Source organism: Pelophylax lessonae (assembly GCF_965119305.1).
Source record: "Pelophylax lessonae genome assembly, chromosome: 6".
In the NCBI taxonomy this organism is placed as follows: Eukaryota; Metazoa; Chordata; class Amphibia; order Anura; family Ranidae; genus Pelophylax; species Pelophylax lessonae.
The window spans coordinates 176,920,951-176,944,534 of record NC_138773.1 but is presented as its reverse complement, the minus strand read 5'-3'; the positions used below and the strand labels follow the sequence as shown (position 1 = coordinate 176,944,534).

Genomic DNA, 23,584 nt, shown 5'->3' with positions numbered 1-23,584 from the left:
TGGCCGATGTCACAGACGCACTGGTGGCCCCTTGGGGCAAGTATCGTCTGATATACGCCTTTCCCCCTCTAAAACTTCTGCCAAGACTTCTGCTAAGAATTGAGGCAGAAGGGATTCTGGCCATCTTAGTGGCCCCAGACTGGCCTCGCCAGTCTTGGTACTCCGATCTGGTACGGTTGTTCACAGATGATCCTTGGAGACCCCCTCTCAGAGAAGCTCTTGTGGCTCAATGGCTGATCTTCCATCCTGCTTTACAGTCACTGGCTTTAACGGCGTGGCTATTGAATGCCAGGTGCTGAGGGATAGAGGGGTGTCAGAATCGGTGGTTCCCACGCTGTTGAAAGCTAGAAAGTGTACTTCTAGGAAGAGTTATCAACGCGTCTGGAAGGCGTACATTGTGTGGTGTGAGGCTTGGGGGGTCTCCCCTTGTTCCTTTTCATGGGCTAAAATTTTGGAGTTCCTCCAAAAAGGGGTAGAGAAACGCTTGGCCTTGGGAACCATCAAGGGCCAAGTTTTTGGCCTTGGCGATTTTTCTTTTAATGCCCGTTGGCTACGCACTCTTTGATTCATACTTCTAGTTACAGGGTCCATCACCTGGCTCGGTGAGGTCTCCGTTGCCTCTATGGGACCTCAATTTGGTGCTGTCGTTTCTTCAGAAACCACCTTTTGAAAATATTTGTGAGATTCCTCTGCTCACTTTGACACAGAAGGTAGCTTTCTTGGTGGCTATTACTTCTGCATGCTGGGTGTCAGAGTTGGCTCCATTGTCTTGTCGTTCACCTTATCTAGTGGTCCACAGAGACAGTGGTGCTTCGTCCCTATCAGTCGTTCCTTCCTAAAGTCGATTCTGGTTTCCATCTAAATAAAGACATTGTGTTGCCTTCCTTGTGTCCTAAGCCTAAACACCCTAAGGAGATTTGTCTTACATTCCTTGTCTTACATTCCTTGTCTTACATTCCTGGTGCGACCATCACCAGATCAGGCAGACAGTGGTGCAGGCCTATTCCATTAAGGGTCAGGATCCTCCTTTCCCTGTTAAGGTGCATTCTACAAGGGTGCTTAGTTCCTCTTGGGCCTTTTGTCAACAGGCGTCCGTGGTGCAGGTTTGCAAGGCAGCTACTTGTCTGGGCACATTTGCAAAATTTTACAAAGTGGATGTGTTGGCATCTGGGGACGCTGCCTTTGGCTGCAAGGTTTTGCAGGCTGCTGTTGAGAGGACTAGTCCTTTTTGAGAGTGTATTTTTCAGGTGAGCTCCAGTTGTTCCTTGTTGGCTAGGTTTAGCCTCTTGGGAATTTTCTTCTGTGTTTTTTCTCACCTCTCATGTTTGACACTGCTTTGTGACGTCCCAATAATCAAGAAGATTCTGGAGCTGTGTCCGTCAATGAACGAAAGAGAAAATTGGATTTTTGTCCTACTTTAAAATCCTTTTCTCTGACGGACACAGCACCCACCCCTCTATTGAGTTGGGTTATATTTTTTCTGATGCGGGTTACGACGAGTGCCTATAGCAGGAAGTGGGAGTATACCCCCTGGGACTTGCCTCATAGGTGTGGTAAAGTTTTTTTTTTTTTCCTGCGTAGTGTCCTACTACTGTATGGTGCAGCATAACCCAATGGTTATGCTGCACCATACAGTAGCTGTGTCCGTCAATGAACATCAGAGAAAAGGATTTTATGGTAAGACAAAAATCACATTTTTTTTTTTTTGTGCTGATCTAGATCAGTAATGCTGTTAGATTTATAAATAACCACATTGTACTAAGGCTTCATTCACACAGGTGTAAACATTTTTACACAAACGTTTTTGCACATGTTTTCTAGAAGAAAAGTTCCTGCAATAATGATCAGTAAAATACTTGCGCATAGATGCATTTAAATGCGTAAAGCACATATGCGTACATGATTTGTTTTTGATACTTTATTTTTCGACTTTTAGACCTAATTTGTGCATATACAAATGCGTATACATGTGTTTTATATGCTTAAGCGTGTGTTCTTAGCCATAGATTTTTGGATTTTGTGTTACAGATCTGCAAGCAGCTCATGTTTACACACTTGTGTGAATGGCTCTAATGCCATGCAGCTGCGTTCAGATCCATACTTAAAATAGGCTTCTGTTTGCATTTTTTACAGCCAGGTGAATAAAGCCTAACTTCTACTTATGTAACACCTGATCTGCTCTACGTTATACTCTCTACCGACTACAATCTTCACTGCACTTTATTGGTTAAAATCTAGAATGTTAAGAAATAAAATCTGGTTTTTAATCAATAAAGTGTAACAACAATCCTAGTCTGACTCCAGAGCTTTTGTCCGTTTGAACGACAAACAGAATCTCTGCTGTTTGAGACTGACATTCCATAAGTCACAGTGACAGAGAGGTAGAGCAATCCTTTGGATGCTTTGTGATTCTGTCCAGAGTCACTTATAACTGTTGACCAAAAGGCTCCATGCACACTGACCTAAAATCACGGCTTCTACAGCAGTTTTGTGTTTTGCCTGTAGAAGCAGCTCAATGTTATCCTATGTGTCCATCCACATTAGGATGATTAGAGGAAAATTTTGAGCTCAGCTTAGAGAGGCAAGAAAAAAACCCCTTCTGGTCTGCATTTCTGATTAGAGCTTTCTGACAGGAAAAAAAAAAAAAACACTATGCCTACACTATGTCAGCATTTTTTTCTACCAGGAGGGCAACTGTCGTGTTTTTTTTTTTTTTTAAAGCCCGGTGTGAATGAAACCTAATTTGAAAGTAAATAACAAAAGTGCTAGATTCAAACACACAACTATATCAATTGATGTGATAATTGGCTAAACACATTCAAGATATTTAATCAGAAAAACCTTCAAACTGACTAGACCAGCCAAAAATAAAGTAAGCATTTAACGTATCCCATTAGTCAGAGGAAAAATGTCAAGGTATCAGACTTACTCCTTGCCTCCCTTTTTAGCCGTCTTTAAAAAGGCATGGTTTTCAAATGGAGTGTCCTCCTTTCATAGCCCTTTTGGCTTTTTATTTTTTATGTTTCTGTGACTTTATGCTCATAGCGCCTGTTCCTTTACTATCTGTTATTTTTCTCCCTTTGTCAGTGGCGTATGCTACTCAATTATGTTATTCCCCACCGCCAGTGTTTTTCTTCTGCAGTGTTCCCAATGTGTTCTGAATAGGTTTCACATGAGCTTAAAAAAAGACAAAGTTGTAAACAAAAAGCATTTTACCCCAAAGCCATTCTTGTTTCCCTTAAAAATTTGCCCTACTTTTGGTGTGATTTCTGCATCATTTTGTCCATCCTACAGTTTCCTCTGCTGTTCAGTCATTGTGAAGAGCATGTACCTACCAGATAACTGCTGCACTGGCTATAATGGTCACCTCAGAGCTTTCACCCACCAATCTGTGCTCCCTTATTTCTTTTTATTGGATTTATCTGTATAGTTCAGTTTCTCTCCCTGCTGTGTATGCTTATTTCCTTATTTCAGCGCTTGCTTCTCACCCCTCTTCTTTTGCAGTGTCTCTCTCTTTTGCAGTGGCTGACTTTCTCTGTAAGAAAAAAAGTAAAGGGCCAGTGTACAGTAAGTGCTGAAAGAGGGAGCCATCAGAAAATCCAGTAAGTTGAATATGACAAGCTTGAAGCAATGGAGTTAGACTTGCAGATAGTGGTGGTTGAAAGTACTGGAGATGGCAAAAATGGACTCTTAAGGAAGCATTATCTTGCATAGGGGGTAATGCAGCACAAAAACACAATTAACGGGTTTCTTTAAAGGAAGCCAGGGAAATTGGTGAGAAAAATACAGACTTGCTCAATTTTTGATGTACCAGAATATTTTATCAGAATATTTTTTAGAGCTCATGTGTTACACTGCACTTTTATTGTTACTTTCATTATGCCTTTATGCCTGCAGTTTACTTTTGTGATGATCATAGACGGGTGTAAGCTGTGCCTAAAACAAAGTCTAAGTGCTGTTAATGGATTTATATGTTTGCTTAATTATATAAGAAGAAACACTTGATTTTTGCATTCTAAAATACTTAATGATTACAGATATTTCCAACACAGGTGCCTGTAAAGCATGCATGTGTAGTATTTATGTTAAAGATTTTTATTGCTTTGATTGGTGGTCTCATTCATGAACATTGATCATTTCTTTACATCCAGTTCACAGAGTTGTGCTTTTGGGGTTAAACATCAAATGTAAATGAATGTAATTCTTTTGATAGCTGATGAAAATTAGAGGGAATCGTATAGAGAAAACATTGTAAACATTTCTGCTTATTGTATTCAATAAAAATGATTGCATAAACTTTGCAAACATAAGACTATGGATCAATAAATGAAGGCAGAGTAATAAAGACATCCAGAGACAGCACAAGGAAATTGCAAAAAGTAATCTAATTATTCCCAGCAGCATGGGTCAGAAACCAAGGCCCAGGTATGGCACTTGGCAGATGAGAGTAAAAAACAATCCAAAAGGGCCATATCCACAACCTAGCTTTCCACCCCAGATTCCCTCCCCAACACTGCAAAATTTCAAGATTCATTAGCCTGATGAAGGAAGCTAATGAAGGTACTTAGTGTCTGCAAACTTTGACAAATTTTCTCTGGTGACTGATATAGTACCAGCCTTATCTAGTTATTCAAAATAATACACAGCTGCTGCTGTTCATAACCACACCTCTTAGCATACCCAGCATATTTGACAGCCAAGGCATGACATATATGATATTTAATATCATATAATGAATAATAAATAAGGGTAGAGAAGAAACCTAAAACAGTGAAAAGTGTATACAGTATTCTTTTACCTTGGTGTCATCTTAGGTTAGTGGTCACTGGGAGCTCAGGTTAATAGATCAGTGGTATAATTTTATTAGAAGACAAGGTTCCCCTGCTTTCCCCATTATTTAGCAGGCACCACTAAGCAGTAGATGAATCCATCCAAAAAGCCTGCACGTTCCGCAACCTCCTTACCGCTGACACCTGGAGTGAACAGCGCACATCTGCTGCTGTTAAGCCACTAGTTACAATAGAAGAGGGAGTGTTTGCAGGTATATGTGATAACTATGTAGCTGGTATTTCTGCATAGAAGAGACTGTGAGGAATTTGCATTTTGACGGTAATGCAGTAAAAAAAAACCATCATACATTCGTTTTTTAAATGGGTACAATACTATTTAAACATATTTATGTGTATTTTACATTTAGCACGGTCTCTATTTTTTTCTCATGCCAGGCTCAAAGCATTTTTAAAAAGAAAAGGAAATCTAGCATCCAGGACCATCTAATTAACACGTTGGACACTGCCCTCTCACTAACCAAACCAAACAAAGAAAAATCCTGCTTTAAGTTTGCAGATCATAATGGAAGGAAACCGAGAGATGTAAGAAACCTAAAGAATATTTCGCCCTCAGACTTCAAGCAAATGTACAGTTTTCAACTTTCAAGGACTAATTCAAAAGAAGGTATTTTAATTCCTCTACATAGTGTAGGGAACATCACTCAGAGCTATTGTTGTTTAGGGTGCCTATGAGTACATAGGATCACCTGTTGGCTCTTCATGAAAAGGCAACTGTATCAATATATTTTGGTTTTATAATTAAACCAACCATTAGCAGAGTTAAATGTAAGGAATAGACTGTAACTGTGTGTGTAAAACCCATTGATGGACATAGATACCTAAATTGTAACATGACGTTATCCTGCACAGTCATTATAGCAAATGTTGACAATCATAGGAAGTCTTGCCCAGTATTTTTGAACAAGGTGATCAGACATAGCTGTTTAAGGCTTGTCATGTTAAAAGAAAGTGCCTAAATTAATCCAGGAAACCCAAATATAGCCTTCTGATGTTAGAAATTTTTGTAAAGATATTCTTCCCACTGGCATAAATTATGTTAATATGAATAGGATATTAGCTGCCCAATTATTACACTAATAATTATACAATTATAATTAACTAGTAATTTAAATTTTTAACTTTGGAAATGCATTGTTTATGCCACCAGTTTCCAATGTTGTTTCATGTTGTATGTAATGAATAATATAGTTATATCATGTAATATAAATTATATATACAGTGGGGATCGAAAGTTTGGGCACCCCAGGTAAAAAATTGTATTAATGTGCATAAAGAAGCCAAGGAAAGATGGAAAAATCTCCAAAAGGCATCAAATTACAGATTAGACATTCTTATAATATGTCAACAAAAGTTAGATTTTATTTCCATAATTTACACTTTAAAAAAAAAAAAAAAACAGAAATAAAAAAAATGGTGTCTGCAAAAGTTTGGGCACCCTGCATAGTTAATATCTTTGGCAAGTATCACAGCTTGTAAACACTTTTTTGTAGCCAGCCAAGAGTCTTTCAATTCTTGTTTGAGGTATCTTTGCCCATTCTTCCTTACAAAAGTCTTCCAGTTCTTTGAGATTTCTGGGCTGTCTGTCACGCACTGCTCTTTTAAGGTCTATCCATAGATTTTCAATTAAGTTGAGGTCAGGAGATTGTGAAGGCCATGGCAAAACCTTCAGTTTATGCCTCTTAATGTAATCCCCCATGGATTTCGAGGTGTGTTTAGGATCATTATCCATTTGTAGAAGCCATCCTCTCTTTAACTTCAGCTTTTTCACAGATGGCATCAAGTTACCATCCAAAATTTGCTGAAATTTTATTGAATCCATTTTTCCTTCTACTCGTGGGATGTTCCCTGTGCCACTGGCTGCAATACAACCTACAACCCCAAAGCATGATTGATCCACCCCCATGCTTAATAGTTGGGCAGAGGTTCTTTTCATTAAATTCTGTGCCCCTTCTCCAAACGAACCTTTGCTCATTCCAGGCAAAAAGTTAAATTTTAACCTCATCGGTCCACAGAACTTGTTTCCAAAATGTATCAGGCTTGTCTATATGTTCATTTGCAAAGTTCAAACGCTGATTTTTGTGGTGAGGACGTAGAAGAGGTTTTCTTCTGATGACTCTTGAAGACCATATTTGTACAAGTATCTCTTTATAGTGGAATAGTGTACCACAACTCCAGTGTCTGCCAGATCTTTCTGGAGGGATCGTGCAGTCAAATGTGGGTTTTGAATTTTTTCTCACAATCCTGCGAGCTGTTCTGTCTGATATTTTTCTTGGTCTTCCAGATCTTGCTTTAACTTCCACTGTTCCTGATGACTGCCATTTCTTAATTACATTCCGAACAGAGGATATTGACATCTGAAAACGTTTTTCTATCTTCTTATAGCCTTCTCCAGCTTTGTGAGCGTCAACTATTTTCAGTTTCAGTTTTCTAGACAACTGCTTAAAGGATCCCATGGTGCTGATTGTTGGGGCAAGGTCAGATGAGTCTGGGCATTTAAAACCTTTGAGATTGACATCACCTGGTCTTCCCAGACGATGATTGAGAACAATCCATGACACTGCCAGGTCTCAGCCTTGCAAAGGGGGCAGTGCATGCTATAAATTCTGCAGGGTGCCCAAACTTTTGCAGACGCCATTTTTTTGTTTTCTGTCATTTTGAAAGTGTCAATGATGGAAACAAAATCGAACTTTTGTTGACATATTATAAGAATGTCTAATCTGTAATTTGATGCCTTTTGGAGATTTTTCCATCTTTCCTTGGCTACTTTATGCACATTAATACACATTTTTACCTGGGGTGCCCAAACTTTCGATCTCCACTGTAGATATAGCGGTGGAGGAGGTGTGTACTAGCAAAATACACAAAGTTAAAAAAGTCCATATGTATTAAAGTACGTAATAGTCCATGACTTCCATAGCAGAAAGTGGCAGCAGCCCCAATGAGTGCAGCAAACTGTCAGTCTAGAAATTGAACACAAAGGGGTTCCAACTAGGTGCAGTATTAAAACACAATTATTAAAAATTCAGTGGGCAATTCTAAAACGAGTAAGGCAGGCTTGTCGGATTTATTTGCAATCTGATGGTGGGCAGAAGTCTGGTTCTCTGGTTGGACTGATGTTTGTATTCCTCACCTTGCTCAAAGACCATGAAGGGTCGCTACTGGACTTAGTAGGGCCAGCGTTGAACAAACCGGAAGTGATGTCACTAAGGAGCTGCATGAAAGGGGCATGGTTATGCGTTTCATAGTTTCCACTTTTTTATCAAACCTGTTACGCACTATGAAGAGTACCCAACTATAGGAACAAGCAGGGGGTAGGGCCCCAAAGGATGATGGTACTGCTCAATATCAACAGTAGCCCGCCTACATTAAAGGGGTCAGCAAATCTATAAAGACAATGAAACAAATACCAATACTGTGTCAATTAAAAATAGGATAACACTGTAGCTAAAAACTTGACACCACCATATTACACGAATCAAACCAAAAACAAAAAAAATGGTCAACTTATATTGTGGAATGTAACAGCAATTATAAGTAAATGAATATGGAAAATACTCTGCTTTCTCTACAGCTTGTATAAATCTTTCATCTTTTATGAAACAATATGGAAAATATAGAGAAAATTAAACCATGAAAACTAAAATAGTATATAGGAATCTGAAGGTAAGTATCAGATACAGGTGTACCATTAAAATACACTATAAACCACATCGAAAATGAGAGCATCACTAAGCACTGCTACGTGTAATGCATCAATTATTTTAATGCAACTGCATTGGATCAAACCACTAGTTCGTGCTTAGGGGCCAACTTAAATGAGCTTGGTTCATGAGGGATGGTGTGTGCTTTGTTATGCGTAAGGCCATACAGGACTGTCATGCGGCACGTACCATGGGTAACAGGCTGCTCACACGTCCTCTAGCCATATTCGCTTATTTCGATCAGTCTTTAAGTATTAGTGGTATGAATTCACATAAATTATTATATAGCTGCTGTAGTGCATTGCACGCTCTTGTGCATGTGTGGCTGCAAAGCATGAAGCAAAAAAAGATGACCGCACTCCGATGTAAATCAAAAATTGGAGTAAAATTTATTCCACATCAAACAAATAGGCAAACTGGAACAACACACTGTGGATGCAGGACACAAAGGCAGACGCGTTTCACGACTTAGGGATGTCGCTTACTCATTGCCAGTGGCTGCAAAGCATGACATCCATTACTACGCATGACACATGGTTGCGAGAGCATAGGAACACATTCGATATTCTTATTTACAACTCACTATGGCTAGTGGTTTTGCGACCGGCCTGTTAATCGTGGTTTGTGATGCATGACTACGCTCATAACACACAGCACACACCATCGCTCATGAACAAGCTTATTTAGGTTGGCCCCTAAGCACCAACTAGTGGTATGTTTTTGTACAATTCCAATAAAGTCACTGTGATGCATTACACATTGCAGTGCACAGTGATGTAGTTGTTTTTAATTTTGATGCTTTCATTTGCGATGCCTCTAGCTATTATGCTGTTTATTTTGATGGTAGACCTGTGTCTGATACTTACCTTTAGATTCTATACCTATATACTATTTTAGTTTTTCAATGTTTCATTTTTTCTGTATTTTCCATATTCATTTACTTATTCATGGTTCTATTTTACATGTGTGATCATCTATAATCACTCTTACATTCCACCATACAAGTTGACAATTTATTTTTTTTTTTTTTCTTGATTTGAGGTGTGCAGTATGGCATTGTCCAGTTATTAGCTTTAGTGTTTTCGCCTGTTGTTTTTATCAACACTGTGTTGGTGTTTCATTCCTTGACTTTATAGACGTGCTGTTCCCTTTAAGGCAGATGGGCTACTGTTGATATTGAGCAGTATCATCATCCTTCGAGGCCCCTGCTCTCCATAGTATTTAACAGGTTTGATAAAGAGGTGGAAGCTTTGAAAAACGTAACCACGCCTCTTCCTGTGATTCCAGTTTCGTTATAAGTACATAAACCACGCACGCATTAAAATGAGGTCCTGTTAAAAGAAGGGCAAAAGGAGAAAACGCTCATAATGTAAAACAAAATATATTGGTACAGACATTGCAGTTCTTGGATGATGTCCATATACAGGAAGCGCTCTGGACAGGGCTTGAGTGCTGTCACATCAGTATGCTGAGAGGAGGCCACTCAGAGCAGGAAGTGCAGCAGTGTGGTGCTTGATTCATGTCTTCGCTGTTAGATCCTTAGTTCTGGGTGGAGCACTGGATTTGTGAGTACTGTTGGATTGTTTTTATGTGGCCTTTTAATAAAGAAGTTGTTTCTTTATTGTACATCACAGGACACAGAGCAAATTACTATCCTTTTATAGAGTTATGCTGCCACCGTCAAGTGATTGGACACAGGCAAAAAAAGAAAGGAAATTTCCTCCCAGGAATAACCTGTTAGGAAAGGCTTCAGTGTTTGTTTTTTTCTAGTGTCTTGGTAATGATTGCCTGTGCAGTCTCTGTATGAAAGTATAGCTAGCCTATCAGTGGTTTGGTCTGTAATTAAAGTGGTTGTAAAGGGGGGCGTGGCCTGGCGCAGCATGTGAGAGGACGTGTGTGAGAGGAGCTCCGCCGGACCGATATCCTTCACCGCTAATCCTGCAGCCCTTCGGGCACGATAATCCTTCCTTCACCTCCCGCACACCCGCGGCACCGACCTCCGCATGTCTCCGCCGAAGAAAGGCTCTGAAGCTGCGGCAAAACTGGCTGCATTCCGGAGGCTGGAGAAGGAGGCCCCGATCCAAGATGGCGCCGGCCCGTCGCTCGTGGTGGAGGAGCCTGAGAGCCCTGCTACATCCAAGGTTTTTTGAAGCGATTGCTACTTGCCAGACCATGCTGACTACTAAAATCGAGGAGGTGAAGGTAGATATATCTTTGATGCGTCAGGATATGCAGAAGCTGAGGGACAGAGTTGGTGAGGCTGAACACAGAATTAGTGAGGTGGAAGACTCCCTCCCCCCATTGCAAAGCTCCTCAGACAGGCTGCAGCAACAAGTACACCTTATCCTCCAAAAGCAAGATGACATGGAGAATAGGCTGCGCCGCTGTAACCTGCGGTTCATTGGCCTCCCGGAGGGCTCTGAAGGTGCTGACCCCTCATCATATTTGGAACAATTGCTCACTCAGATTTATGGCAGAGAATCCTTTTCACCCACTTTTGTTGTGGAACGTGCACATCTCAGGGCGCCCCCCCCCTCAGGGTGCACCCCCCCGCACGTTCATCGCTAAATTCCTGAACTATCGGGACCGAGATGCCATATTGCGCCTGGCCAGGGTTAAGGGGAACATTCCATTTGGAAATCACAAAATAGCGATTTTCCCCGACTTCTCTGCTGAGGTCCAGAGGCGCCGCAAGAGCTTTTTGGAGGTCAAACGCAGACTGCGTATCAAGAATATCAAATACTCCATGTTGTATCCGGCCCGTCTTAGAGTGGAGGGCGAGGACCGAGCCCACTTCTTTGAGGATCCGGAAGCCGCCATCTCCTGGCTAGAAGGACTGGAAGCTAGAGCCTGACCACCTTGCCCTGGCGACTTCATGATACTTTCTCCCTGATGGCCTATACCTTAAGCTGCTGCAAGGGTGGAGGAGGGGTTTTGTAGATCCTGTGGAACTCAAGACTTTGCATCCCCCTTCCCCCCCCCCCTCCCCCCTCATTTTCCTGCACTATTGCTCCTGTGTTTGACCGGCGGAGCGCCCTAGCTCCACAGATGGAACTGATTTTTCTGTTCTCTTCCTATGGACTTCCACCTGCCCATAGGCTTTGCTACCCAGCGATACACCTGTTGGTTTTCGCCCCCTACACCCGCTAAGGCGTGTGTTTGTGCCCAACTCCCCTGTTGCCCCCTGCGACTTCTGCTGGACCTGGGCCCCCGGGCCCCCTTGTTTATTCTATTTGTATTTTGCTGTATTTTTGCTGCATACCTTGGGGGTCCCTGGCCTCCTGATCTTGCTCTTTCCCAGTCGCATGTGGGCCTGTTCTGGTTGAGGCACTTGTTTGGGAACATGCCCGCACAAGTTGGGGTTGGTGCAGGGCAGGGAGGGGGGATTGGGGTGTTACCATTGTTTATGGTTTATATTTGGTACAATCTCTATACTGTTTCTGTTTTATGCACATTGACCTCAAGTAATAATTATTTGCTCTTTTGCTGCCGTTTATCGCCGCTGGTGTGTGACCGTGGACTTGTTGGTTCCGCGGCCTTACTGCCTGAGATCCTGGGAGCCTCCGCTCCGCGCTCTGTACTACCCCTGCCATGGCCGCATTGAAATTGTTGACGTGGAATGTCAGGGGTATGCGTGATAAGATTAAACGAACGGCTGTCTTTAATGTCCTACGCCGTGTACGGGCTGATATTATAGTTCTGGTGGAGACACATTTGGAGGGCCGTGTACAACAGTCCCTCAAACGTCCCTGGGTTGGTTGGGTGCAGCACTCTGCTTATAGCTCACACTCCAGGGGTGTGGCGCTACTGGTGGCCAAATCGGTACATTTCCAGCTCCTAGGATCTCAGGTCGACCCAATGGGTAGATATGTTTTTCTTAAAACGTCAGTCTATGGGGAATTGATGCTACTGATGGCTTTCTATGTGCCCCCCCCTTACTCTGCTGTGATTATTATGGAGGGACTGGCGTTTATGGCACAGAGCCCAGGGGCCCCGGTGATCTGGCTGGGTGACTTTAACAATGTGATGGACTCGGGTCTGGATAGGTCCGGTGGCGCCTCCCAGGTGCCGCCGGGGTCGTCCCCGACCAGGTTCTCCCGATTGTTGGAGAGCTTTGGTTTGGCCGACTCTTGGCGCAGCAAATACCCCGCGCAGCGCGCGTACTCCTGTTTTTCGGCTGCACACCACTCTATGTCACGCATTGACCTGATATTGCTGTCTCGAACCCTGCTCCCCAGGTTACTGACGGCAGGCTTCGCCCCACGGACTCTGTCTGATCACTGCCCTTATTGGATACTGTTGTCCTTGCCCTGCAATAGACCTCCCCCGGCCTGGCGCCTGAATCCCGCCTGGCTCCCCTTGGTGTCGGATGGGAACGACATTGAGGGGACCTGGACACAATTCTTTTCTGACAATGAGGGCACTGCCTCCCCGGCTGCGGTGTGGGAGGCGTTTAAACTGTTCGCCAGATCCACTATGATTTCCAAAATCAAGGCTGTTAGAGCGCGGGCTGCCGAGGAGATCTCCAGGGCAACGACAAATCTAATTGAAGCTGAACAGGCCTTTATGGGGGACCCGACTCCGGCACATGAATCTCAGTATAAATTGACCTCTAAAGTCCTTTCCCAACTTGACTACGAGAGGGCGAAATCTAAGATGTTTTTTCAGAAGCAGAATCTGTTTGCACATGGTGAGCGGGCGGGGAAACTCCTCGCATACTTAGTTCATTGTGAGGATAGGCCCCCGGTAGTTATTACTTTGAAGGATGACCTGGGTAATGAGATCGCTGATCCTGCTGCGGTGACACAGTGTTTCCGCTCATTTTTTAGTACTCTTTACACCTCTAGGGCTCCCGCTGACTGCACTGACATGCACGACTTTTTGGACTCTATTGACTTTCCCACTTTGACACCCGACCAGTTGGCGACCCTCGAGGCACCCATCTCTGTGGAAGAGATTGCAGCAGCCGTGTCCAAGTTCCCTAGGTCTAAGGCCCCCGGCCTGGACGGCCTCCCGATTGAATTTTTCTCCCAATATTCGGAACTCCTTTCTCCTAAATTATTGGCTTTGTTTCAATCTCTATTCAAAGATGCAACCCTACCCCCTTCTATGCGGGAGGCGCTAATTGTGCTCATTCCCAAGCCGGGCAAGGATGTACACGCCCCAGAGTCTTACCGTCCCATCTCTTTGCTCCCAGTAGACACTAAAATCCTTGCGAAAATTTTATCCCTCCGCCTTAACAAGGTGATCCTTTCACTCATACATTCGGACCAGGCCGGGTTCATGCCTGGGAGGAACACCTCATTTAACCTTCGCCGGTTATTTATGAATCTCCAGGCACGGCACGACGGAATGGGTGGCAGGGTGGTGGTCTCATTGGACACGGCTAAAGCATTTGACTCGGTAGAGTGGCCGTTTCTGTGGACCTGTCTGGACCGGTACGGCTTTGGACCTAATTTTATTAAGTGGGTCAAACTTCTATATAGCGCCCCGGTAGCTAGGGTCCTGGCAAATGGCTGGCAGTCGACCGCCTTCCCTTTATCCCGTGGCACTCGACAGGGGTGCCCCCTCTCCCCCCTGCTGTATGCCCTGGCCGCGGAACCTCTGGCGATGGCCATTAGAGCACATCCCGGGATTCGAGGTCTACGTAAGGGACCGTTGGAGGAGAAGATCAGCATGTATGCAGATGACACTTTGTTATATTTGGAAGACTCTCGGGAATCCCTACTCACGGCCCTTTCTTTAATTGAACGGTATGGGCGATTCTCCGGTTTTCAGATAAACTGGGATAAGTCACAAATTCTCCCGCTTGACGAGAGCCCACAGGCAATCACCCCCGCAAGCCCAGCCCTACAATGTGTATCCCGCATTAAATACTTAGGGATTCAAGTGACAGCTAACTCAGCAGATTATGTCCCGGATAACGTTCAACCCCTGTTCCCTCTGCTTAAGGCTAAAATTCAAGTATGGTCCAAATTACCTCTGGGAGTGATGGGTAGAGTCAATTTAATTAAAATGATTCTCCTTCCCAAAATACTTTATGTTGTATGGCACTCTCCTATTTACCTGCCACTCAAGCTGTTTAAGCAGATGGAATCACTCCTCAAGACCTTTGTTTGGGGTGCTAACCGGCACAAGATCTCCTGGCGCAAACTCAAGAATCCTACAAACCTAGGGGGATTGGCCCTGCCGGATTTTAATCTGTACTATCTGGCAGCTCAGTTGTCCCAGTTCTTTCACATAGATAAAACGGATAGAGAACGTTTTTTGACCCTGCTCTGCCCTGGGTGGGCTCATCCCCTCGGGGACCCCCTCCTAGTTATCCTTAGGGGTGTCAGGGGCTCGCCGGAGCCCTTGTGCCCCAGATCTCTTCTATACCACTATTGTCGGATCTGGGAGGTGGTAGCGTCCAGGCTTCGGTGCCCTCCATTTCACACATTCACCCCTCTGTGGCATAACAGCGCATTACGCGAGTTCCTTTCCATCCCTGACCTGTCGATATGGAGCGGGAGGGGTATTCTTCTCCTTAGCCATATCTCCACGACCACTGGTCTGCGGTCTTACGAGGCCTTGCAGGATCAGTTTGCGATCCAGGGCCCCATGCACTACAGATACTTACAGCTCTCCCATGCCTATAGATCTCAATTCCCTGATGGCCCTCCTGAGCTAGAATCGGTTACCACCCTTGAGATTGTTAAAAGTACAGCACCCAGTCACCTTATTTCCATGTTCTACTCTGAACTTCACACACCTTCCTCGACCACCTTGGCTTTTGCACTTAAGACCCGCTGGGAGCGCAGTGTGGGGGCCATGGAGGATGAGGAATGGGAGGATGCCCTGGAGACGTGCCGCAGAGTGTCGCCAAAACTGTCGGATCGCCTAACTCAGACCTTTATAATACACCAGGCTTATCTCACCCCACTTAGACTGTCCAAATATCACCCTGACTTGGTCCCTTCTTGTCCTATGTGTGGAGACCCTGACGCCTCCTTCTTTCATCTCTTGTGGAGCTGTCCCCAATTACAGACTTTATGGCAACAAGTAGTCACATTCCTCCATGACAAGATGGGGTCTCCTCTGCAACTCTCCCCTAAGGAGTGTCTCCTGGGGGTTTACCCAGATGGAGAAATGCCCAAATCCACTGTCATATTTCTTCAGGAAACTTTGTTTATAGTACGTAAACTGATAGCCAGGAGGTGGATGAGACCTACTCCTCCTACTCTAGGTTTGTGGATTAAGGAGGTTAATAGTGTCATCCCATTTCATAAACTTTTATATAAACATAGGGGGTGCCCTCAGAAGTTCGACAAGATTTGGGACAAATGGGTGCAGTGCCCTGATACGGCTCGGTAATGCAGTGGGTAACTATTCTATGTTGGCCGCCCCTGGTAAATCAATATTTTCTGTTCGAGGGTTGGATCGACGGAGAGCCACTGACTACTGTTTTGTTTTTTACTATGTCTGTTCTGTCTCTCGGTGCTGATCATTTTGTATATTTGTATTTTTGTACCCCAATGTGTTATGAACCTGATTGCAGTTTCAATGCACGGTTTATTTTTGTATTGTACCAAAATTTCAATAAACCTCACTGTTTTGAAAAAAAAAGTGGTTGTAAAGGCAGAAGTTTTTTTTACCTTCCTTCTCTCAGCTCTCTCGCTCCTCATTGACTTGGATACAGCAGCCGGAGCCATATTGGCTCTCGTTGCTGTCAATCAGAGCCAGTGATGAGTGAGTGGGGGGCAGGGCTGAGCCCTACTCTGTGTTTCTTATGGACACACAGAGCAGGGCTTGGGAGCAAGCATGCATGAGTGACTCCATAGCTTGCTGTGGGGGCACTCAGTGGGGAAGAAGCCAGGAGCGCTGGCAAGGGACCTGAAAAGAGGGTGAGGGCTGCTCTGTGCAAAACCTTTGCACAGAGCAGGTAAGTATTACATGTTTTTTATTTTAAGAGAAAAAAAAAAAACAGGAATGGTACAGGAGGCTCTAAGCACCAAATGCAGAAATCTGAGAGTATTACATCACGAGTTGGGCAGAGTACCCTCGTGGCAGCCATTTTTACTGCACATGTGCAATAGTAAAAGGCAGGGAATGCTCTAATTTATACACTCCCTGGAGCCGTGCCTCGATGGGACTGCCTGTCATAGCAGACTGGTGGCCCTGGGGTCCACAGGGCACAGAGTATACTTGTGGGGCTACAGGTCACTGCAGCACACAGTGGGACTATAGGTCAAAGCAGAGTGTTTCTTGTGGGTCTACAAGTTGCAGCACAGCCTACCTTGTGAGAGCAAGCATTGGGGCCACAGCACACCATTATTCCTGTGGGTTGGTGAATGGGGCACTGGGAGATTTAAGGGGAAATCTGTTGTAACCAGCACAGTGATGTTAGCTCAGTGCCCTCTCAGCCTGGCTTGAACCAATGTTTCCAGCAAAAGTTCCTATGTGTGTCAGCAGGCCTCCTCCCATTTATGGCAGAGAGGGGATGTAGGGTGAGGGGTCCCAAATGCCTTTTTCAGGTAGAATGGAAACTGGATGTAGCCCCATTAAATGTACCCCCTGGGGGACAGTGTTCCTTGCAGCTCAGATCCCCTTTCACCTATCTGGTATCTCTGTGACTTCTGTGGCACCTTTTGCTAATTTCTTTTGTGACAACAGAGGAATTCACATCTACTGTCACTGGGGTACAGCAGCAACTTTTCAGAATACTTGCAAGCTTGGATCGTCTTGGTCACAAACAGAAGCATTTCCTCTCTCCTCATCCCACTTTAATGGAATAGAAACCAGTGGAGGATGAGGAAGAAGAGTGTGTTCTGGTGAAGGGGATGCAGAAAAATCTTCATCTGAGTAGTCCACTTGTGAAGAAAACCAGGATCAGAATTTATCGCAGACCCAAAAGGCCTTTGTGAGTTTTCTCATGGGAAGCGGTGATTCCAAGTTAGTCCAGACAACTTCCAAGTCCTCTATTCCAGAGGTTACAATATTTGAATCATTGCTTTGTTCTGCCAAAAAGGCTCACTCGGTAACACCCCTTGGGGAGTGTGTTTAGTAAAAAATGAAGTATACCTTTGATAGATTGGGCAGTCTCTTAACTCAACAAGACCCTCACGTGCCCAGTGCATGAGGTCCCAGTATTTAAGGATGCCTTGGACAAACGTCTGGAGACTTTATTTAGGTGATCAGTATGTTATCTTGGCCTTAAGGTCTGGGCTCATTGCATGACTAAAGAAAAAAAGGGATTCTCCTAATGGAGATACAGAAAGCAAACGAAAACCTGGAGGATTTTTCCACGTTCTGTTAACTTCCAAGTGGATGCATTAAAAGACTCTATACAGAAACTTTTACATCTTGAGGTCTTATTGCAACACATGCACAAAATATTATGGCTGAAGTGCTGGTCAGTGAATTTTCCCTGCAAAAAACATGTGGAACATGTCTCAGGCCCCAGTCAAATCTGTAATTTCTCAATGAATTTGTCAGGTTTTTTGCCAAGCTTACAATCTGAACAGAAACATTCCACCATTCTTAGTGACCGCATTCTACCAGGAGAGTTGGTGTGTCCGGGGCTATTCTTAATCAGGCTTCGGTAGCTCAGGTTTGTAAAGCTGCTACCTGGTCTTCAGTTCATACTTATACAGAGTATGGGCAAGTGTCTTTTAGAGCTGCTGTGGATGCTACCTTTGGTCAGCATGTTTTTCGGGGTGCTGCATGAGGTTCTAACCTATTTTGGTTTTATTTGGAGCCGTTCGACTTTTTGCCTTGTTGCCCTTTTCCTATATTCAGTGCTTTGGGACATTCCTATCATAATGGATATGAAGATGCTCTGTGTTCTGTGATAAACGATAAAGAAAATGGGATTTTAGGTTTACCTGTGAAATCTTTTTCTTGGAGTACATCTCAGAACATGGACCCCTCCCCTCTCCCTTTTGCGGTTCATGGCTTTCTACAAAAGCTGAAGCCTTGCCTAACAGGGAGGGGTTATGTCTGGGGTGAGGTGTTATGTCCAGATCTTCTGGTTTTGTTTTTTGTGTCCAATCACCTAAAAATGGCAGCATAATCTTCTCTAAATGGATATAAAGATGCTCTGTGTCCCATGATGTACTCCAAGAAAATGATTTTATAGGTTAAACAATTTCTCCTTTTGCACTTCTTTGATTGGGACTTTTTTTTCCGTGAGTGCTATGAAAACACAGGAACCAAAGAATTCCTGTGCTTTTGAGAAATGTTACCCTAAGCTGTTTGACCATTTTGTAACAAATGATCAATCAAATATGTTGAGGGGGTTATACTATTGGTGTAAGTTGTGAAGGGTGTGAAGCACAAGCACTTTACTATGTTCATTTCCAGTCTCTTTTCTTGCCAAAGATGCTCGTTTTTTATTTTGTGAATAACATTTTTATGTGTTTTCAGGTTATACAAAATATAAACACTTTATTCAGATTCACAAAAATAAAAAAATCCCATTTTCCCCTCCCCCGTTATCCCTCTTTCTCCCTTAACAATAATCGGTTTATTTTCTCTCCTTTTATACCTTTCACTTCACTTTTCAGATTCCCACGAACGCAGAATATTTCCTTGTACCCTTAAACTTTATCCAACCTCTCCATACATTTACAAATTTTCATATTTTGTCTTCTCCGTAATGATACAATTCCTCCATATTGTAGATAAATTCTATGCTCTTAACCCAGTCTCTGATCATTGGATTCTGATAGTTGCCACCATTTTGGGATCAAATATTTTTCTGCGTTTAAGTGAGGTATCACCAATTTCTTATATTGCTTTATTGTACATTTAGTATTGTGAAGTATGCAATTTCCTTTAGACATACTTATTCTCCAACAAAGGGATGATTCTGACGCCAGGAAAAAGCAGCTGTAAAAACTTTTTAGAAGTGTTTTGTATTGACGTTTAGCAGCCTTAGCGTTTAGCAGCCTTTCTCTGCCCTCTTCTATTTTCCAACCTCAAATCCAATTACTACAGCTTAAAAACGAATGACATGGCCTAACGCTGTATGCGGCGTTAAGCAGCCTTTACCAGCGTCAGGCGTTTTTACAGCTTAACGCTGCTGCTCCAAAACGCGCTGGCCCTGGGTTCTTCTTTTTTTTTTTTTTTACAGCTTAAAAACGCCTATGCCACTTACAGCTCCTAAAAGCCTGTATGTGCATGAGGCCATATAACAACATGGAGGGTTGCTTTTAAGCTGCAAAAAAAAAAAAAACAGCTTACGCTCCTAAAAGCAGCTGTAAAAACGCCGTGTGTGCATGAGGCCTAAATAGTCAGGCAGCATCAATACTTGCTTTATTTGCATCATAAAATGTGTCAAATGTTTTTAAATCCACCTTCTGATTACAGATACGGATACAGATGAGGATGAAAATATTTTAAGGAATGAGTGGCCCTCCCAGTCCAGGCCACAACCATACAGTATGTGCAGTATGCTGTCTCGAAAAATGAAGAATTTTGAATGTTCACCATCCCCGGAACGGATTTCTTCATTCTATAGAACTGGCAGACATAAGTCAGTCAACAGAAATAAGCAGTTTCATTTGCTCTTAATGGATCGCGAGGCTGGGTTATCATTCAGTGATTCAACGGAGGACTCATTTGACCAAGGTTATTAGTTTCACAAAGCAAACATTTTAGCTCCTAGTGAAACCAAGAAACTTCTGCTATCACAGTTGTCTTTGGATGGCTGTCTGTCTGTCGTGCTGCTTCAACTGCTTTACTTTATTTTTTTTAACCTTTTCCTATTTTGGCTCTTTGTGCGAGCTGTTCAGTCTTCCATCAGTCTGCCCTTTTGCTTTTTTTTGTTTTTATAATACGTGGCATGAAACATGCATCTGAAAATGTTTTGTACTAAAATAACACATGGGTGTAATTTGTTGTATCGTAAAATTTTATTAAATTTAAAAAAAGAAAAAAAAAATTAAATTTTTAACAAAAATGGTGTACTTTGTGTCTCCTGTGATGCATTCTAAATTGTTAACATAGGTCTGGCTTCTATTCATTCTGCTTCTCCCTATCTTGTACCTTTTGCATCACTCCAAGGATTACCATATTGATGATGAAGTCTTGCAGTGTTCATTGTTCAACTATCCCTCATTTAAGATAAATGTGCGGTGTGTGTGTGTGTGTGTGTGTGTGTATATGTTTAGATTTATCTGTCTTTCTCTATATAGTTAATCTCTATCTAGTGTATGTGTGTGTCTAGTATTATTTAAAAAAAATTATATATATTTTAATTGTGTGTGTGTCTGTTTGACTGATATATATATATATATATATATATATATATATATATATATATATATATACACACACACACACACACACACACTTTAATGTTTGTAATACTGAGGCTCTCTTTGTAATTGTATTTGAGCCTTGGATTGATAGAATTACACATTCTCATAAAATAAAAGATGATATATTGTAAATTATAGTTCATTTGCCATAAATTCAAATGAATACCTAATGATTAAAAGTAAAATGTATACTTCACTGTTTTTATTTTTCTGAGGGATGTTGAGTAAAGGGCTTTGCAAAGACGTGCTGTAATACTAAAAAAAAAATGTGCAGTAATTAACCAAACTTTTCTAGAATGCTTGCTTTTTCCTTGCAGCTGCTTGAGCATTCCTTCACCCCCGACCCTTACCCATGATGCTTTGAATGTCTGTATCGGTTTCTTGCATTTGCTCTTACGCTGCTCTAAGGAAGCAAAGTGATTGGCTGGAATAGGGCAGACACCGTACAGCGCGGGTCAGATTGCAAGCCATCAGAACCCTGTCTGTAAAGTAGGTAACTTCTGAACATCAATCTTTTTTTTTTTTTAGTAAAATTTCCAGTCTGACATCTGATCTTATGTTTCTTTAACAGAGTGATTTAGCCCTTGGATTTTAAGATTGAATAGCTAATGCTATCAAGCAATATAAAACAGCAGGAAGCAGTATTCTGTTTGATTTTTTTTTACAAAAGAATACACATGAAATATTAATAGAAATAAAAAAATAATCTTATTTTTAAATCTCTAGTTTACGTTTACAACTATACTTTTTTTAAAAAAACTAAACTTTTTCAGTTAACCTCAGGAGAAATGTATTTATTTAGTCCTGGATTTTAAAGGGTTAATTATTGGATGAGTTTATGGTATTCTCAACACTATATTAATGCTTGTGACAAATGTCCTTATTTAGAGGATTCATTTGAGGAGTCTAATTTTCACTTAATGTTAAAATGTTAGGAAAATCAGGGATTAACTTGCAAATATATGAAGGAATGACACCCTGTGCAGTTTGCACAAATTCAAAAGGGTGTCATGTTTTCTTTAAATTTTTGCTTTTTGTATGTTTGAGTATTTTATTTACTCCATATATTTAACAGCACTGTTTTTAAATGCTTAAGTGTTGGTGCTGCTCTCTTGAGATAAAATGGTTAAGAGTACAGACTAAGATAAAATGGATAAGAGTACAGACTATAGTATCATGCTAAAATTATCCTTTGTTATTAATTAATGGCATTGGTCCCACATGTACTTTTGCAAATGTGACTGGCAGTTAACTGGCAGCCGAGTATTTCCCTAAACTAAAATTAGAAAAATTACTCTCTTAAATCTTGCAATATTAGTTAAATTACATGTTAGGTTTTCCTTTAGATAGGTACATTTTTTTTTAATTTTTATTAAGACGATGAAGGGTACAAATGCAAGACTGAAGAGACCCTTTAAGCTGTCTATGGTCTGCCTTCATCTAGCCTGCTTTGTAAGCTATGCCTGACATTGTGACAGAATTTGTACTTACAAACTTCAATGGGTCTGTATCATGCTCATTGTCTGCATATTTTCTATCCCCTTGCTAGAATGCTTCACAATTCATCCTGTGTGTCAATCTTTGGTAACTTAATAACATTTTAATAATTTCACTGTTTAACATATAGCATTTCACTGCTTGTAAAAATGCTGTTTACTGTGCTAATGTTATTCCTGAGAAAGCATGATCTAACTTTGTTTGTCTTTTTTCCCCTCTGCAAGCTCTCATCTGTTTGGATACCATTATTAAGCCTGAAAAACAATTTGTTATTTTACTACCTCACATGTGGACATTTAAGTATACTACTCTCTAGAAAAATTGTTGTGAGTTAATACTAATTGGGCTTCCAATAACAAGTCTGGACTTTCCACATTCAACAAAGGCAAACCTGACAACATGCGCGCACACACACATTCACTGGCCATCCTCATAGCTTCAGAACCTGAAAACAGATTTGACTGTTGAAAGTGGAAATTCTATTAAAATTACTTCGAAGTAGAATATGAAATTATTGACTGGCTTGCAGCTTAATGGAATGTAAAATATTTGTCCATGTCCAAAAGTTAAATATTAGCAATATGTATTTGTGTTGGTTAGTCTCTGTATTGTCCTACATACCTACAGGTCTTTTTTTTTTCTTCTTGCTTTCTTTAACTTCAACCTAAAGGAATCTGTATATATTTAATTGGAATCTATCTGTGTGTCTGTGTGTGTGTGTGTATATATACAGGTGCATCTCAAAAAATTAGAATATCCTAAAAAAGTTATTTTATTTTTGTAATTCAATTCAAAAAGTGAAACTCCTATTTTATACAGATGCGTTACTAACAGAGTGATATATTTCAAGCATTTCTTTCTTTTAATTTTGATGATTATGGCTTTCAGCTAGTGAAAACCCCAAATTCAGTATCTCAGAAAATCAGAATATTACATAAGTCCAATAAAAAAAAATGATTTTTAATACAGAAATGTTGGCTTACTGAAAAGTATGTCCATGTACAGTATAGTTAGTACTCAATACTTGGTTAGGGCACTTTTTGCGGCATTGAGGCCATCAGCCTGTGGCACTGCTGAGGTGTTATGGAAGCTCAGGTTGCTGTGATAGTGGCCTTTAGCTCGTCTACATTGTTGTCTGGTGTCTCTCATCTTCCTCTTGACAATATCCTACAGATTCTCTATGGAGTTTAGGTCAGACAAGTTTGCTGGCCAATCAAGCACAGTGATACCATGA

The 23,584-nt window shown here is 41.8% G+C and overlaps 1 protein-coding gene across 1 annotated transcript in view; it reads left to right on the top strand.

Annotated features, from left to right (window-relative positions):
- The window catches only part of TNRC18 (trinucleotide repeat containing 18), a 399,546-nt gene that overhangs the window by 214,933 nt on the left and 161,029 nt on the right, over window positions 1-23,584 (top strand). Inside the window, exons 15-16 of the mRNA XM_082260849.1 lie at window positions 5,226-5,454; window positions 19,901-20,161. Coding sequence (XP_082116975.1) covers window positions 5,226-5,454; window positions 19,901-20,161 — 490 coding nt within the window. The remainder of the gene's footprint in view (window positions 1-5,225; window positions 5,455-19,900; window positions 20,162-23,584) is intronic.